This window comes from Balaenoptera musculus, chromosome 1, assembly GCF_009873245.2.
Source record: "Balaenoptera musculus isolate JJ_BM4_2016_0621 chromosome 1, mBalMus1.pri.v3, whole genome shotgun sequence".
NCBI lineage: Eukaryota > Metazoa > Chordata > Mammalia > Artiodactyla > Balaenopteridae > Balaenoptera > Balaenoptera musculus.
The window spans coordinates 157734514-157752583 of NC_045785.1; the positions used below are offsets into that span (position 1 = coordinate 157734514).

At 36.1% G+C, this 18070-nt stretch overlaps 2 protein-coding genes across 2 annotated transcripts in view; one reads left to right on the forward strand and one right to left on the reverse strand.

The window, feature by feature from the left end:
• Positions 1-1145, forward strand: part of C1H1orf100 (chromosome 1 C1orf100 homolog) — a 40959-nt gene extending 39814 nt beyond the window's left edge. The window contains exon 5 of the mRNA XM_036824750.1: positions 1010-1145. Within this exon, the coding sequence (XP_036680645.1) occupies positions 1010-1101 (92 nt within the window). The 3' untranslated portion in view covers positions 1102-1145. The remainder of the gene's footprint in view (positions 1-1009) is intronic.
• A 2965-nt stretch (positions 1146-4110) lies between these two features.
• The window catches only part of ADSS2 (adenylosuccinate synthase 2), a 38866-nt gene continuing 24906 nt past the window's right edge, over positions 4111-18070 (reverse strand). Inside the window, exons 7-13 of the mRNA XM_036867353.1 lie at positions 17394-17475; positions 14447-14573; positions 12998-13152; positions 11736-11860; positions 10353-10450; positions 6500-6649; positions 4111-5256 (exon numbers count right to left, since the gene is read on the reverse strand). Of these exons, the coding sequence (XP_036723248.1) occupies positions 5204-5256; positions 6500-6649; positions 10353-10450; positions 11736-11860; positions 12998-13152; positions 14447-14573; positions 17394-17475 (790 nt within the window). The 3' untranslated portion in view covers positions 4111-5203. The remainder of the gene's footprint in view (positions 5257-6499; positions 6650-10352; positions 10451-11735; positions 11861-12997; positions 13153-14446; positions 14574-17393; positions 17476-18070) is intronic.

Genomic DNA, 18070 nt, shown 5'->3' on the forward strand with positions numbered 1-18070 from the left:
AAGACTATTAAGTAGGATTCCTAACACTTCTAAACTTCATTAATATATTTCCCTGGAATACAATGCAATTCTCGAGAAAGTCAGAGCTACTATTTAATCCAACAGTAAGCTTTGAGAAGTCATATGGCTACTGAGTACAGACAGGATCACGCTTAATTAAATTTGATTTTTAAAATCTTCCAGAGATGGCATTTCTAGCCATATTCCCTGGGTAAATGAAATGTTATCCATTCTTAATATCAAGAAATGTTTATTTCTTTAAATTCTGTTGAAGTGCTGTGGAAGGTGGAAAGAACAATGAAAAAATTAGGGACTTTGGGGCCTGATAATCCTGGGTCAAATGTGGGCTCCTCCCCTCACGAGTCCTGTAAATTTGGGCAAGTTAATTAATCTCTTTGAGGTAGTGATAATATCAGCGGGCCTCTGAGGATTACTGTGAATATTAGGGTTAATGTAAATAAAATACCTAATACAAGGTCCATGATAAAGTTTTACTATATCGCTATCATTGAAACATTCTAGTCTTTGGCTCATTAGGTGTAGATGCAGTATTGCAGTATTCAACACAAGCTCCTTGAACCCTTACCTTTAGATAAGCAGAACTGTTGGTGATTGTAGACAAGGAGTTATAAGACATGAGGGAACTCCATTGGGTATGAATTTAGGGATGTAACAACAGCAGTTTGATACAAAGATGATACAAAGTGGCCTGTTTATAATGTAGGGCTTAAAGGGTTGGGGGGGTTGTCTAGAATTAGAATGTAAGAATGCAAATTTATATAATTTATTTCATTTTATTTACATTTTGAAATAATCCAATAATATGCTTCTTAATCAGAGATTGAACCACAGAAATAACCTTCTAAGTCCTTTTTTCCCACAACTTTTAAATATATTCCTTTGTCTTAAATCCTGTAAATTATTTTATTGCACACAACTGTTGTTGAAAGGACAGTGTGTTAAAATTAAGTAGTCTTAAAATAAATCATTAATTTGTTTTACATTCCAGATTGGGACCAGAGATTAGCCACAGTTTCATCGGATCCTAGACCACTTAATTCACTGCCAGAGAATTACTGTTGTGAAGAGAGGTGGCTTTGAAAGAAAGGATTTTAGACTAAAGTAACCATGGCATTTGAACAAAATAACATTTGGCATTCTTAAGTGACTCTTTTAGACTGAAATAATGGTAACAGAACTACTTGTAAGTGTATATCCAGATGGCTACAATCCTGAAATATTTACATGTTGCAAATTCTTTTCAGATTAAGTTGGTCAGCCTAGGGCAGGGAATCAAGATCAGCCTTAAGAAGACTTGTCACCTGTTCTTAATGCCCCACTACCAGTCTTGTTGCTGGTGTTGGCAAACCATCTCACATTTAGTCCAGTGGTTTTATGTGGGACCAGGTAAGAATGTAATTGCCTCCGCCCAATAACTGCATCACTGTTGGGAAAAAAAAAGCAGCAGCAGCATCTGAGGATGTAGCTAAGGAGGAAGATTACTGGCATCACAGACCTGGAAGGTGCTTTGGATGCAGAACCCCAGATATGACACAGGGCTGTAGTGAGATGTGGGGCTGGTAAAAAGAAAGATTAATTGAAAGTCTCGATACAGGAGTTAACATCCCTATCCTGACAAGAAGAAAGCCTGACAACTAGGCATCAACTCCCTAGGCAAAATGCTAGAGGTTCTTCTCTAAGAAATGAAATGATCCCAAAGGAAAGAATCCTACATTCTATTCCCTAGGAACCCCCCAGCACAGTAGTTGGTTCTTTACTCAACACCCCAAAGTGAAGTCTACCAGTTAATAAACTCCCCCCAAGAACACAGTTACATATATATACACATGTATATATACATACATCTCCACTGTCTTAGTCTTAGTTGTGAACAGCCAACCAAGGATCACCAGAGAGTTGAAAAAATATTGCAACATGAAAGACAAAGACCAAAATAAACAAAACAAACAGAAGAAATTATCCCAGAGGAAAGGGAATTCAGGGAACAGAAAAGAACCTAAAACTAGCTAAAAAAAATTGCTTTATCATTTGACAAGAGATGGGTCAAAATAATTAAATCCATAAACATGAAAAAGCAATCTTTCCAAAGCTCTTAGAAATTAAGAATGATTGCTAAAAATTAAAAATTTGAGAGGATTTAGAAAAAATTCTGAAATATTCTATAGAGAATGGAAAAGAAAATAAAATGACTTAAAAAAAAAAAGACATAGAATAACAAATCAGGTCCATCATCTAACTAGTAAGCATTCTAGAGACAGAACAACAACAACAACAAAAAATTAAGAGTAGAGGGAATTATCAAAGAAACATTTTCACAGAGCTTAAGACCAGAAGCCTCCCAAATGAAAGCTTTGCTTATCTATTAGTTGTCATGTTCTTATTTGAGGCAGCTCTTTGTGTTTTAAGGATATGTGATGAAATATTTTTTCCCCAAGTTTTACTTCTGTTTTTTCATTTTTTGGTTTTTTTTTTAAATTTTGTTCATAGTATTTTTAAAACTTTTAATTTGGTCAGATCTGTACATTTTTCTTTAGGGTTTCCAAGTTTCTTATTTTTCTTTAGAAGGCTCTAAGATTATATATTTTCCTATATTACTTTCATTACTTAAAACTTTTATAAGTTAGATTTTTATTCTATTATAAATTTCTATTTTATGTTGAGATTGTGTTGCTCTCACTCTTTTTAATGTATTCTTTTCCCAGTGAAATGAAATGCCTATATTAAGTTCCCATATATGTTGCATCTATTTCTGGAATGCCTAGTCCACTTCCCTTATGTATCTGTTCTTTCCCATGACAGTATCACATACTCTGATTATAGTAGCTTTATACTGTTTTAATATCCAGTGAGTAAAGACCTCCTTTCTCAACACATTCCTTTCTCAAAAATATCTTAGGAATTCTTGCACATTCGTTTTTTCACCTAAGCTTCAGTATAATTTTGTCCAGTTACAAAGACCACCACGGCAATTCCAACTGGAATGGCATTAAATTCATATACTCATTTGTGAAGGACTGACATCTTCATTCAACTATATTAATCAATTAACATATAAAACATATATACTAAATAGGTCCTCTCCCCACTGAAATATCTTGTTCTGTCATTCATTTCCCTTCTACGAAGTTTCACGATTCAGAATTTTGTTTTCAGTGGTTGTTCCGTGCTCTCATGATGCCTCCTGAAGCATATGTATACATTTTGGCCTATAGTCCTCTTCTTTCATACAAAACATGGTTTGGTTGTTTGGCATCACCTTCCTCCCAGTTTTTCTTGCCAACCTCATTAGCCTCAGCAGCCTCACCAGCCCCTCACTTATTTTGTTCAGTTGCTCAAACTTTCCAAATTATTTCCAGCCTCTGAGTCTTTGCATATGGACTACTTTGTACTTCGGCCACTTATCCTTTTGGTCTGTTTAAATGCTGTTTCTACTGAAGGCCTTCTCTGACCTTTTCCAAATTTAGGTTAGGTTCTCCTGCACAGCACTCTGGTTCTTTTCCATCCTGGCATATGTGTGTTCAGCATGCTGTCCTCACTACAATAACTTTAGAAAGACTGTGTACTTGTCACCCACATACTTAACACCTGGCATATACACTTGCTCAACAAAGATTATTTTAATACAGTTGTCTATGATTTTAAAGACTGAACTGTTTCTGAAGAACAGATCCTCTCAACCAGTTTAATCAGCAAACAGCTCACTTTTAAAGAGAAACAGGAGAATCACTCAAAATGATCAAAAATATGTAAATGTGTATCAACATCAATAGGAAGGTTATACTCTTTTGGTACAAAAATAAGACCACTCCTGACTTGAAGAGAGGGTTCTTTACATTTGCTTCTGGACCATTATTAAAAATGTGTGTCAATAATGCAATGCTTATAGCCAAGATAATGGACTTTAAAAACTAATTATTAATAAAAATATATCTAGTGAAGATAAAAGACATTTAGATCCTTTCAAAGATTCTGTTTTTGATCTCTCCTCACCTTACCTCCACAGACTATAAAGATAAAACTCTTTCTTACATATACTAGTCATATTACTATTACTTCTTTTATCAGAACAAAAATACAATACACAAAACATACTAGAAATAGTTGGTTCTTTTTAATCAGCTATTGATGGTATAATAAAATAAATTTAAGTGGCACCTAATTTAAACATTTAAAATAGTTCATTGAAGGATAATCTACAACACAATATGTTAAGCCAAATAGTCAAAATAACACCTCTTTTTTTTTTTTTTCAAGAAGAAATAAAGGCATGATCAACATTATGACCAAAAATTTGGGTTCATTTGGACACTTATAGATGACTTTGTAGGCATATTGGCAGGCACGATGTTGAAATACAATCCACTTGACTTATAAATAATGGTAAGATAAAAAAAGAACGCTATACATTTCAGAATTGTCTGAAATTAAAGAAAAATATCCACCAAATATCACAACAGATCCTTTAATGACTAATTTTTTTTTTTTAACATTACAATTGCTGTTTTAGGGAACACTTTTTCTCTTTGAACATTTAACTAAATGTTCAATGTGTTAAATAATTTACAGAGAGAAATAAGTTTTGTGTTCTGTACAAATTAAAGGACCCATGAATATAACCCCCTCCCACCACCAAAGCTCAAATTTGCAATGGTCTCAGCAGAAAATAAACAGTTCACAACTTAAACATAATTTATAGCATTACAAACGTTTACAGGACTCCTCTCTTATTTTTTTCGAACAACGAAGATTACAATGACAGAACTGAATGATCAGAATGTAAAAATATTTGTGCAAAACTGCATTAATTGTTCTTACCATTCAATAGAGGTAAAACCTATGAACACACAATAACAATAATGAAGAAAAACTACATTGAAGGTAATTCTGTTAGATTTCAAACAACATTGATCATATTATTACTAAACATTGAAAGAAAATGTGGCACCATGAGCAGCAGGAGCAACAGATGATTCGGCAATTATGCCAGCCAAGGACGCTGACACTGGAAAATGCCAAAGTGTATCTCCACACCAGCCATCCATCTGAAAAGACTGGAAACAACTGTAGGGCTTAAAACTCACTTCAATGTCTTTATTCTTGAAATTTGTAGATCATAAATGAAATATTTAAGAAAGTCCTTTCCCCCCCTCTCAAGGAGTGTTTCTTGCATCACTGGAAATCCTTAAAAGAGTTGAATCATAGACTCTCTGGATTTACCCACACCAATCCATTTAACTGGGAGAGGAAAAAAAAATGGTATAAGAATAGTATTAATTCATTTACAGTGTTCAACCTTTGAGATTAACAGATCCCACACTTTTCTCAATGTCACCATTTAACTTTTCCCCACTGTGTCTTTTGCTATCTTTTTTTCTCTATTAGCAGATTATGCCAATTTCTAAACAGAATGTGCAGTCAACATTCAGCACAGGGTAGTTTGCCTTACCATTTCCTGTTTTCATTGCACAATATTTACAACTATTCAATTCCTAATGATTAGTATAGTAAAATACTGGCCCAAACCAGCAGAGACCTAAAGAACCTAAAGGTTCTTTAATCAGAGACCTAACTTGATTAAAGAACCTTTAATCAAGTTCCTAATTAACTAGAAAAGATAAGCATCTTTGATAAATGGATGATACTAAGAGGACACTGAAGTACCACTCTAACTTTCATATCTCACAAAAAGTAGAAATATCTGGAAAAGAATACTGTTTTAACTTGCACAGCCTGAGAACTTGGCTACTGTACCAGTCTAGGGGAATCTCTAATTGTCTGCACCACATGGGTAAACCTTTATGGCATTTTACAGATGTCATTGTTAAATTCATTGTTTATATTTCAAAAGATGTTGACTAAGTGCAGTGAGCAAACATGCTTACAAGATTTGATCTCAAGCTGGGAAACACAGCTAGCAATATGGAAAAACAAGATTCATGTTTGGAGATGAACCACAAATATAACGAACAATACAAAATCAGATTAAGTGCATAACAGATTTTATACAGAGGATACTTCCCACTCACTTCACTTTTTGTCTCTGAAATCTTGGATTTCCTATTTTCTGTACCTATTATTTCCTAATATCTAGTCAAGAAACTCCCCCAACTCTCAAGGGTAGCTTAACCCCAAATGAAAAAAACCACAAACCATTTTTGGTGGTGGTAAAGACACAAAGGATTTGTTATTAAGAGGGAGAAAGGAATAAGAATCAATGTCAGAGGGTAAAAAACAGACAGAGAATTAAAAGCAGGGTCAAAAAGGGCGAGAGGTAATCTATTATCTTCAGGCATATGAAGGATTAGAGAAAGATGATTATACTTACTCTAGGGAATAAAATTATTTTATATTTTCCAGGGCATTTGTGCAAATCATGAGCACTCTACAAAGTAATAATCTGTTTTTTATCCTATTTCAAAAGTAGACGGTTAAGTTAAAAGTAGAAAAAGATAGTTCTTCATAAAATATTTATATTTACCTGGAATTTGAAGCTCATCTTCAATAAATCGAACATAATTTTGTGCATTAATAGGTAGTTCTTTAAAAGTCCTTGCATTTGATATGTCTGTGTTCCATCCTGGGAGAGTCTTATATTGAACTTCAACTTTATTTAAGACTTCTTGGTTTGCTGAAAGTTAAAGGAATAAGTATATTTGTCCATGGTGTACACCGCCTATTGTCAAACAACTTTTTGATATATCATAGGTTCACAATCTCTTATACTTAGAGCCAGATACGTTCTGGAATTTAGAATTTTTCAGAATTTAGAAAGGTAAAACAGTGCACCATCTAGTATTTTATAATCAAACATATTTCTGCAGCAACAGGATTATTCACTCTAAGTGGGTAGATTATTAGTTCTAATAACATCAGTTCAAGTCAGGTTTTGCCATCAAATAGTTCTGGTGCCAAATTCACAACTTTCAATTTTTAGAGCTTTTTAGATTTCCACACTATGGATTAGGGATTGTGGATCTGTATAATGGCAGAAATCTCACAGAAAGAAGGTTTGCATATTTGCTCTCACCTGGGAAATCTATTGTTTTTGTGAATGTATACAAAGGCTTTGCCGGAAATTTTCTTCATTATCTCACCTAACCAGTTTCTCTGTATTTCTCTGGTGAGAGGGTGCTAAAACAAGAACAGTTTCTTTGACTAGAGACAGTATGGTGGATGCTATGGTACACTGTCCAGATTTCCCTCTTCAGGATTCAGACACTCATTCTCCAGCTATGGGAGTACTGCCTGCTGAGAACTCACAGCTCAGAATCTCCCCAGCTGTCTCCCTGGAGCAGCCCATATCCAATGACCTGTCAATGTGGGGATACAAAGGACCTGACTACTTACCTTAATTTGGGACTACTCTGAAAAACTATTCTAGCCCCAGAGCTCCCCTATGGGATCAGCTAAGGGCTTTTCATGGAACTTCTCTGCAGTTCAACTTCTCCCTCTGCCTAATCCCGCTTCTTCTCTCACTCCCTTACAGATGTTGTTGCTCAGAGCACTTGCAAACAAACTACCTCCATGTACATCTCTATATCAGAGAGTCTGTTTCCCAGGGAACCAAAAGTAAGACAGTTGGTGCCAGGAGTGGTATAAGGAAGAAGGCTCTAAAATGGGATCTTGAAGCTGGATCATTGGCTAGCTGGCTGGCAATGAGGAGGATCACTAGTGGTAGACAGAGTATGGATAATCTCTGGCATGTTATAGTAGAGCAACTGTTAAAACTTTCATGGGAGGTGAACTGGGATGCCACGGTAGGAAGTAAAGCACTCGCAATACCTGAAGCATTGAGAAATGAGCACAATGGAACAACGGAATTGAACGGCTCTAGATGAATGCCATGCATGAACTGGAGAAAGACAATGAAAGATTAATGAAAACACCTAGAGAGAATCTCATCTCCTATAGCAGAGAGCAGGAAAAGCTGAGGATCAGGCTTAGGACTCAATCATACAGATGGCAGAGCTCCAGAGAAAGGTGAATTCTCAAATCCAGCAAATCTGCTATGACAAGGCCAGATCCTGTTTGAGAAAAAAGTGGGACCCTGAGACTCTGGATGAGACATCTGGGTTGAATCCCTAGATTCGCTGATGGCCTGCAGAATGGCCTACTACTTACTGTTAAAGACTAAGGCTTCCCTTTGCTTGAGGATGATGCAGAAGCCTCTGCCTTGCAAGGCAGCCTGTGGCCCTGTCAGGGCCTACCTCTATCTCCCCTCCTGACCAGCAAACAATATCTAGGGTCAAGGTACAACATAAGTTGGCCAAGGATGCGCGGGGCCTGCTAAAGGAGGAGAGGGGCTACATTCTGAAGGATCTGTAGGACTGAGCCAACATTTACCAGTAGGAGCCAAAGAAGTATGTACGGAACTGGATCCTAAAGGTACTGGATCAAGGGGTCCTGCGAGTGGTGGAATAAAAAGTTTAGTAAGAGAATACATTGATATGGGAGTTCTCTCCTATGATCCATGATACAAACGTGATGAAAACATACTACTAGGAATGTTCTTAGACGCTTAGAGAAAGTGATGAACCACACTAAGTCAGAACTGTTTGTGACAGATGATAGAAGAAGGAATCAAGAGACTCAGTGGGGCTTCTCCTTCCAGCCATGATGGAGTACATGGTTCTAGACTAACTTTTCCAGCATAAATAACTGTAAAACTGGACAAAATATACGACAACTCTTTCCAGGCAGTGGTCAATAAGCAGCACAAACTGTGGTTTCTGAGAGAAAGAAAACTCGTAAGCAATTCCCGAAACTACTTAACTCTCTGCCTAGGGACAATTTCCTGATCAATGAAAGTCAGGACCCTGGATTCAGTAGAGAACGGTGGTCCCACTGACATGAGAAGGCAGACATCAGATTTCAGGGAAGCTGAAGTAGCTAGAATCATCAAGGTTAAGCGTCAGACAGGTGGGAGCTATACAGACAGAGAGGGTACCTCCCCCAGAAGTCTGTGTGAAAGTCCCGTGGCTAAAGTTCAACCATACATGCAAAGAATGGGACTGTGGGAGGCTTACCAGATAGCAGTTGTCACATAGTTGAGTGGGACAAAGATTCTAGAGGTCAAGCAGTGCTGGTAAAAGGGAAGGAACAGGGTACACTGGATCTCCAGCACTGCCAGATTGGAGAGATCTCTTTATACCTTGTTAACTCTCCTGGCATCCAGCTGAGACAACAGAAAGGCTGTTCATTAAAAGTAAAAACCATACTTTAGATTGAAATCTACTACAGACTCCCCCCTCAACACCCCAACAAAGCCTAAAACCAAGCTCTGCCAAGATCCACAGAGGAGACAATTTGGAGACTGTATCACACTAGGTTAGAGAGATTTGGGAAACACCTTGGGCTCTCCACATAACTATACTAACAAAGCATAAAACCAAGCTATACAAGGTTCAAGATGATCAGCCAGTAATTCAGCTGTCCCCTAAAACAAGAACCAATACTCTTCAGAGTAAGACAACTGAATCCAAGTCTCTACAACATATTATCCACAATGTCCAATATTCAACCAAAAGGCATTAGACACAGAAACAGTGATCCACAATCAAGGAAAAGAACGGTCAACAGAAACCAAACTGGAGATGGCCCAGATGTTAGCTAACAAATAATGACTTTAAACATGTTTCTAAGAACTTGCAGCTCTCCTCAATTCCCAAGGACTGGTCACAAAACCTACCAGCCTACCAAGTTCCATTAAGCTAGTCAATATTCCTTCATTTGACATATTTCTAGTCTTATAGGATGACTAAACAATTTAACAGTTTCTATTTCTGGAAGCTGGAAACATTTTTGGAACTTCCTGAGTAATTGAAGAAATCATACAACTAAAGATACGCCTGAAAAAACACATTGCCTCAAGTAGGAAATCTCCCTACATCCATCCACTTTAGACACAGAATAGAAGTTAGAAAAAAATCATTCCTGTGGCTTGAAGGACATAGTGGGTTAATGTATTAAGAGGCTGCTTACCCTGACAAGCAGGGCTCTTTTCTCCTGTCTCACATTTCTCAAGGAAGGGAGGAATGCCTACAGAGAGGTTACTTTCAAAATAGGGACGATAAGATTCAGGAGCAGCATAACCGGGCTCAGTGGTACCATGTCTCTTCTTTCCTATTTTGAGCACATGCTTGCTGCGACCCAGCACCCAAATGCATAGCAGCTAGGAAACAAATGCTAGTAAGTGAATGTACTTGCACTATTCACAAAGGGCATATCAAGTCTGTGGCTATATATCATAAATTATACAGAAGAGCTTTATGAATTGCTCTAATACATACACCTAATAATACTCTTTATACACAGCCTGAAAAAAAGAGTACCTGGGAAATGAGGTATAATTTCACCATCTAACTTGTATGCAACTCCAACTTTGATTTCCGTAAACATGTCCAAAATATCCAATTTGGTAAGTGCCAACCTAATTTTGGAAGAAAAGGTGACGTTAAAATAGCAAATTCTTAAAGGCCCTAACAACTAACTTGATAAGGGAGTAAAGAAAAATTCATACAAAGCTAACAGTTCCAAAGCAATTCTGAAAACTGGTTAGGATTATATTTTAAAGCATGCCACACATAAAACACTACAGGGCAATATACTGATGTAATTTTTCCTCATAATAAAAACAATGACTTAACTGATCTACTAGTGGGTTACTTCTCTAATAATTATAGTAGATTTTCACTCTTTGATAGAGCCACATCCTCTTGCTTAGTTTCTCAGGATCAACCAACACATATCCATAGAGGGCTGCCTGGAGTAAAGGATGCATCCTATGGCTGTGGGACACAGCAAAACTGACTATTCCACATGGATGACAAGATACATGTACATTTACACATATGCTATCAATCCTCATTTCTTCACTCTCCTTACCATCAATTCCACCCTTCTGGTCAGAAATTGTCAAAGGAGAGTGAGGAAACCACATCAAGGACCTCTTCATGATACATCAAAATCTCCCAATAAACTGACTGAAAAACAGAGTTTTACAGGAAAATCTATAGAAATTAGATAAAACACTAGGTTTGAGATTCTTGTCCACAGATTACTTTTTTATCCTTTATTCTGTTATTTGCTAGAAATTAAGCATAATTAATACAAACATGAATACATTTTTACATTTACTTATGTGTATGTGTTAATAACAACTTTTACGGAGCATTTTTAGTGTGCCATGCAGCATGCTATATGCTCTCATCTAGTTTTCAAAATACCCTTTTGAAGTAGATAGTACTATTATCTAGATTTTAAAGATGATGAAAAAGGCACAGAAAGATCAACTTGCCCAAAGTCACACAACATAATGCATGGATCTGAGATTTGAATCCAGAAGTCAGACGTCTCTCAAGCTCATCCACTAAACCACTGTTATACTGCCTCCCCTCTGTATACATACTCTATGTTGCTCCATCTATCTATCTACCTACCTTTCTACCTGCCTGTCTTACTTCCTTCTATACTTATACGCATGTAAGAGTATCACGATTCTTTTCTCCCAACCTTGGATGTCTAGGAAAAAAACCTGGGGTCCCTCTCCTTATGTACCCTATCTTGGTCCACTTCTACCCTGAACTGCAATTTCATTTGGAGTCTAAAGAGTGAAATTTTTCTATTAGTGCACTACCTCTAGTTTGCACTCCACAAAACTTAACCTGTGGTCATGAATTGTCATTTATGAAATAAATGTTTCTAAGAATACTCACGCAGTAAATCCATTAATCATATGAGCATATTTGAGCAAAACAAGGTCCAACCAGCCACACCGTCTTTTCCTTCCAGTAGTTACACCAAACTCTCTACCCCTTGTTTGTAATAATTCTCCAATTTCCTAAGGAACAGAAAATAAAACCTTAGGACTAGAATACCAATGCTCTAAATCTAGTAGAATTATACTTAAGATCATATAACAAGTCAAAGTTTCTTAGAGATAAACATCTTTCAGAAAATAAGTAAGTTGAAGATAGAATTCCATAGAGATGATAGATTTTATGTGAGGGAGGCATTATTTGAGATAGATCCACTTTTGGCTTCACTTTTTACCACTATTTTAAAACCAAGAACATTTTTTATGTTATGTTACATTAAATGCTGCATATTAAAAACTAAGTTGTTAGTAAGTATTTATTAAAATAGATAAGTTAGGTCAATTTGTTCTAAGAACTTTAGTTTGATGATTTTCCTGAAAACCATAAGGCAAACTCTCATCTAGTAGTTGCTACCACAATGTCCTTTTGAAGAGAATTGAGGTTGAAAACAATGCTCAAAGTTCTAAGCTACAGCCACTCCCTACAACCTAATTTTCCCATCTATGATATATCTGTTCCTTAATTTACACCTTTCTGATTAAAGCCATCATTTCATTACCTCACGTATTCTGACATAATTACAATTAATATGTTGCTCTGTCAGGTTTGAATTCCAGCCTTGTCTATCTGTGTGGCCTTGGGCAAGTTACTTCAGCTCTCCATGCCTCAGTTTCCCCATGTGTAGAATGGGGATGGTAATAGCACCCAGCTCCCAGAGTTGTTGTGAGGATCCAAAGAGCTTCTAAGTTTACAGCAATTAAACAGTGCCTGGCCCGAAGTCACCACCAAGTAAGTGTCGGCTATGATTAGACAATGTCTGGAGATCATTTTCCTCAATCTTGACTCCTAATAAGCTCTTGGTGAAAGATAGTTGTTATTTTTAGCTTCTTTCTCCTCTACCATCTTAATCCCCTTCATAAACCCACCTGTCACTTAGCCTTGCAATTACAATTACCTTTAAGTACCCACTAATCCCTCCCCTTTTGTTGCCAATCTGCTGCCACTAACAATAAAGGTGTATGTGATTTTCTTTAATGTTGCTCTGATTACTCTTGCAAATTAAGTGAAATGCACAGAAGACAATAATTCATTAAGGAAAAAAAAAGCATGATTTTTTATTTTAAAACTTCTAAATTAGATTTACTGAGAGATAGGCTCACATTGTCTTGCTCTGTAGGAAAGGCACCAATACCAACTCTAGTTGTATAAGCTTTCACAACTCCATACACTTCTCCAACATTTTGAGGGGGCATACCCAAGCCAGTACAAACACCTCCAACTGTACAGTTCGAAGAGGTTACAAAAGGGTAAGTTCCTAAAAATAGAAACAAATAGTAAAATATACACAAATGACAGACATTATTTTAAAAATTCTGCATTTGAGTATATTCTAGGTATTTGACAGACTTATGAATATAACTGTAACCGCCCTTTCAAAGCCTTGATGTTTTATTCCTGATTCCTTTTGTCTGTAGAGAGATAAAAACATAGGTGGTTAAGCTACAGCTGTAGTGCTTATACTAGAGAGGCTCCTTGAGTACATGCAATTACTCAGCTCTGTCTGGTAGGCACTCACCTAAATGACTGCTAAATAATTTAATGCCAAAACTCTGGTGTTATTCTACTATGTAGACTTATATATATTTTAACACTCTCCTGTTAGTTTAAAGCAAATTTATTTTATTCCCCTGATACAAATATTTAAGGTGCACCAGCAACCTGGAGTGACAACAGTACAATAAGAATTTTGTGGTATTCAGCATTTTCTGACCTTTTGATCTGTCTTCAGGGATTGACCCCAGAAACGACAAGAGTAAGCAAAGAGTGGTGTACTTCCCCCCCTCCCCAAACCCTGGCCCCAAGATCCTCTTCATACTTAAACTATTCACTATGCTAATTAGACACTGCTTTCTTTCCAGATTGGATAGGCATATTACGGTATCAAAAATACATATCTACTATACAGAAATACTCTTTAATTGGCTTACTTGGAGTCAAAAGCCAATGTAATGTCAGTAAGAGCTGAGAAATCTGATAAATCAGATTTATCCTGAAAGATCATGTTTAGATGAAAAGGCCAACAAATTAGGCCAAGAAAGGCAGCAGTCTGAAGAAGATAGCATTAACTTTTTGAAGATGGAGGAAATGCTCTAAATCCACTCAGAATCTCATGTCCAGGGAGTTCATTAAACAGACTTCCATAGATCTTAGAATGTGCATGTTTAATAACAATGTATAATAGCTTTTGATATTTTTAAAAAGGCTGAATTAAAGGTCCTTTCAAAGGATTCATCTAATCATCTTACAGTTCCAAGGAAATGAGGTCTGGAATTGAACCATAAACCAAACAACAACAAAAAAATCACAGTTTATAAAACCCAAACCCACTGACCCAAATAGTGATTTCATTTTTCTAATGAACTGCAGAACTTAACACAAAATATTCCTTTTTTAAAAAAAGGGGTTAGTATAAGATGACAAACTTTCATCATTCCTGAATATACAAGCGAAAAGCCTTATTTTAAAATCCTTTAATGTTAACATTAATTATTTATATCTTAAGCAATTTAGGACTCAGTTAAACTCCCCATAAGTCATATCTCACTTACCAAAATCAATATCTAGTAGTGCTGCATTTGCACCTTCTACCAAGATTTTCTTTGGTGGTCCATGTAGAGCCTCATATAGGAAATAAACTCCATCTTTCACCATTGGTTTAATCCTTTCCATATAACTCTATATACAAAGACAATAACCAAGTTCAACGTATACTAATAAATTTACAATGAAACCAATACGAGTAAAAATTACCTGACTTTGACAGTGAAAACTGACAAATGCAAAGTAGAAAGGGATTGGTGACGGTGCCCACCCTACTGCAACATTAGGATTGGCTTTGGTCTCTCATACTGATTCTCCAGAACCAGAAAAGAGACACTATTTCAAGAAAAGTAGAGATACAATGAAATTCAAAGGTTCTATTTTAACCTCACTGCAAATAATGATGACAATCTTCCGAATAGCCAAGTACTCATACTTCATAAACCAGCTTTCAGGAAAATAAATAAGATCTGAATATATTACATTATGCTTTTATATTTTGTAGGTATTAAAAAAGCAGCACTTATAGTCCATATAACCATAAACTGCATCAAGGTTTTTCTCAAAGTGTGGTGAAGGCCACAAGTGACACTGCCAAGCATGCAAGTATCAATAATTGACTAATATTGACTAATATTCTTTTCCCATTGTATTCCATTACAGTAAAATACCTTAGCAGTATTACTAGTAGATAATATCAAATACTAACATACACACAAACATGATAAAACTTTCTCAAAACACGTTTAAAGTATTAATAATACTGTTTAATTTTAGAAATTCAATTAAAAATATAATATAAACAAGAGTTTCCCCAAGGCTTATAGTATAACTACAATAAAATCTAGTTTCAACCATGTTTAAATATTTAGCCAGACTAGTATGGAAATTCCAAGACCCACTCATGAACTCACCTGAGTATGTTATACCTATTGATGAAAATATAATTCCCCCCTTGGCTCTAGTCGCCAATCTCATGCTTCTTCCTGTTTTAGTCCTTTTTCTTAATGCTTGAAATGACCGTACCATTCATCACAACCTTTGTTCCTTAAAGTCTTGGTTCAATATATAGTAGTACCCCCCTTATCCTAGAGGGATATGTTCCAAGACCCCCAGGGGATGCCTGAAACCGCAGACAGTACCAAACTGTACACATACTGTGTTTTTTCCTATACATACATACCTATGATAATGTTTAATTTATAAATTAGGCACAGTAAGAGATTAACAACAATAACCAATAATAAAATAGAACAATTATGACAATACACTGTAATAAAAGTTATATAAATATGGCCTCTCTCTCCCTCAAAATATCTTACTGTACAAATGTAAGGTCTTTTTCATCCTAAGCACTTATCATGCACTGTTATACTTTTGCAGTTTGAGGTTCAACAGCAAAACTAGCACAAATTTCTTCTTCCTTCTTCATAACTTCATGGATAGAAGAAGATTCATTCTTACTGTAGACCTTACCAACTCAGCATATGATTTTTTCTCTTTCCTGATTAAGTTGAGAACTTTCACCTTTTCACTTAAAGGAAGCACTGCATGACTTCTCTTTGGTGTATCCAAGTTGCTAGCACCACAACTCTTGTGCTTTGGGGCCGTTAGTAAGTAAAATAAGGGTCACTTGACTATAAGCACTGCGATACTATGACAGTCAATCTGATAAGTGAAATGGCTGCTAAGTGACTAATGGGTGGGATGCATTGGACAAAGGGATGACTGACATCTTGGGCAGGATGGAGCAGAACAGCAAGAGATTTCATCACACTACTCAGAAAGTCTCAAATTTAAAACTTATGAGTTGTTTTGCAGTTGACCATGGGAAACTGAAACCATGAAAAGTGAAACCAAGGATAAGGGGGGAATACTGTTTATCACCTATTAAGAATCTTCTTACCTAATTCTGGTCATTATTATTCACCTACTTTACTTTCATTCGGAACATGTATAAAATAGAATTGAAAAGATATACCTGCACTTTAGTACGTAAATATTTCCAAGTTGCTAGTAATAAATTTAAAATATTTGTTGCATGACAGAATGAAAACAAAATGGCAGTCTATTCCAAGCAACAATCCATACACTGAAATCCAAATACCTAACATTTATAATGTTCCTTGGAGGTCATTTTTTTTTTAGAAATTCAGTTGAGTGGCTAGACCTAAGGCCTGCAACAATTCTAAAATGACATATCAGGTATGTAAATTCCTATTCAGTTCTGGAATTGATGTCATACTTATTTAAGAGTGACAATCAGACACACGAGAAGCAGCTTGAAACTCACCAAAGATTTTGGAAGAATGGAAGGGTGGAGAGGATAGGCAACTTGACTACTGACTAACTCAGGCACCAACTGTGGGCCTAATCTTTGGCCAATTACCTTACTTGTCTCTTAAGAGTACAGTGCTAAAGAAATTGACCCTATGGGGTAACAGTCTTAAATGGGCTGGTTAGTTTTAAAAGTTATCATCTCTTACTTGTCCCTTTGTTGATCTATCCCCCAAATTCCTATGAGTGATTTTTATATAATACAAAGCTGGTCTTTTTTTCTGCTCAAAAATTATTCAATAGCTAAACTCCCTATCACTGCATATAAGACCAGCATAAGACCTATGATTTGGCCCCTACTTGTCTAACTTTATTTTCAGGTACTTCATTCTTGCTCCCTGCTCCCCACTCAATATTTTGTTTAAGCTACATCATGTGAAGTTACTCAAACATGCCACGTCCTTTTAGGCTATATGCTTTTAGACTTAAAAATACAAATTCACTTCATCATTTCTTACCTATAATACTTTAAACATATCTGTGTGGCACTTATTAACCACATGTTCTTCAATCTTATATTTTCAGCTCCTAATACAAAGACTGAATGAATGAAAGATCTAGATGCCTGTTTGGCAAACGAGTTTTAAAAAGGACATTATAAATGTCAGAAAGCATTACCTTGAGTTTTTGTAATTCACCTTCAATGTCTATTTCCAAAGTGGGGTATATAGATTTGTACTGGTTAGCCAAAACTTTGAACCTGAAAAATACAGATAAATCAAGACCTCAGCTCTGTTTAAAAATATTCTGAATAATTTCATTTGATTCAAATGGTTTCCGGAGATAAGTGGTCTGAATAACAATCCCCAAACTGAAGTTACACTCTGAGAAATAGAATCTAATAAAGAAGATCAGTCGTATGAATAAATGATACACTCAAAATATTTTTTACTGATAGGGATATCAACAATATAATTAAGGTGATGTGTGTGAGGGGTGGGAGGAGCAGGAAATGACTGAAATCTGTAACCACAAGACTTAAATCTGAATTAACTATATTGTACTGCATGAAAGACAAAAGGGGACGGTCTAAAATGACGCTTTTAAGAGAGACAGAGGCAGGCGTTAGCAATTTGTCTCCAATATTCTCAGTGGAGGTGTCCCAACAGTGCAGACAGACAAACTGCTGACTGAAAATGGATACAGCGAGCGATCTTTGATGCCATCTGTTATTAGATGTGACCAACTAACACCTCGTTACTGAGTCACCATACAGTTTTCGGATGATTATCAGGTTTCCCATGGAGATTTTTCTACAGAGATTAAGTGTCAATGGGGCATTTCTATTTTTCAAG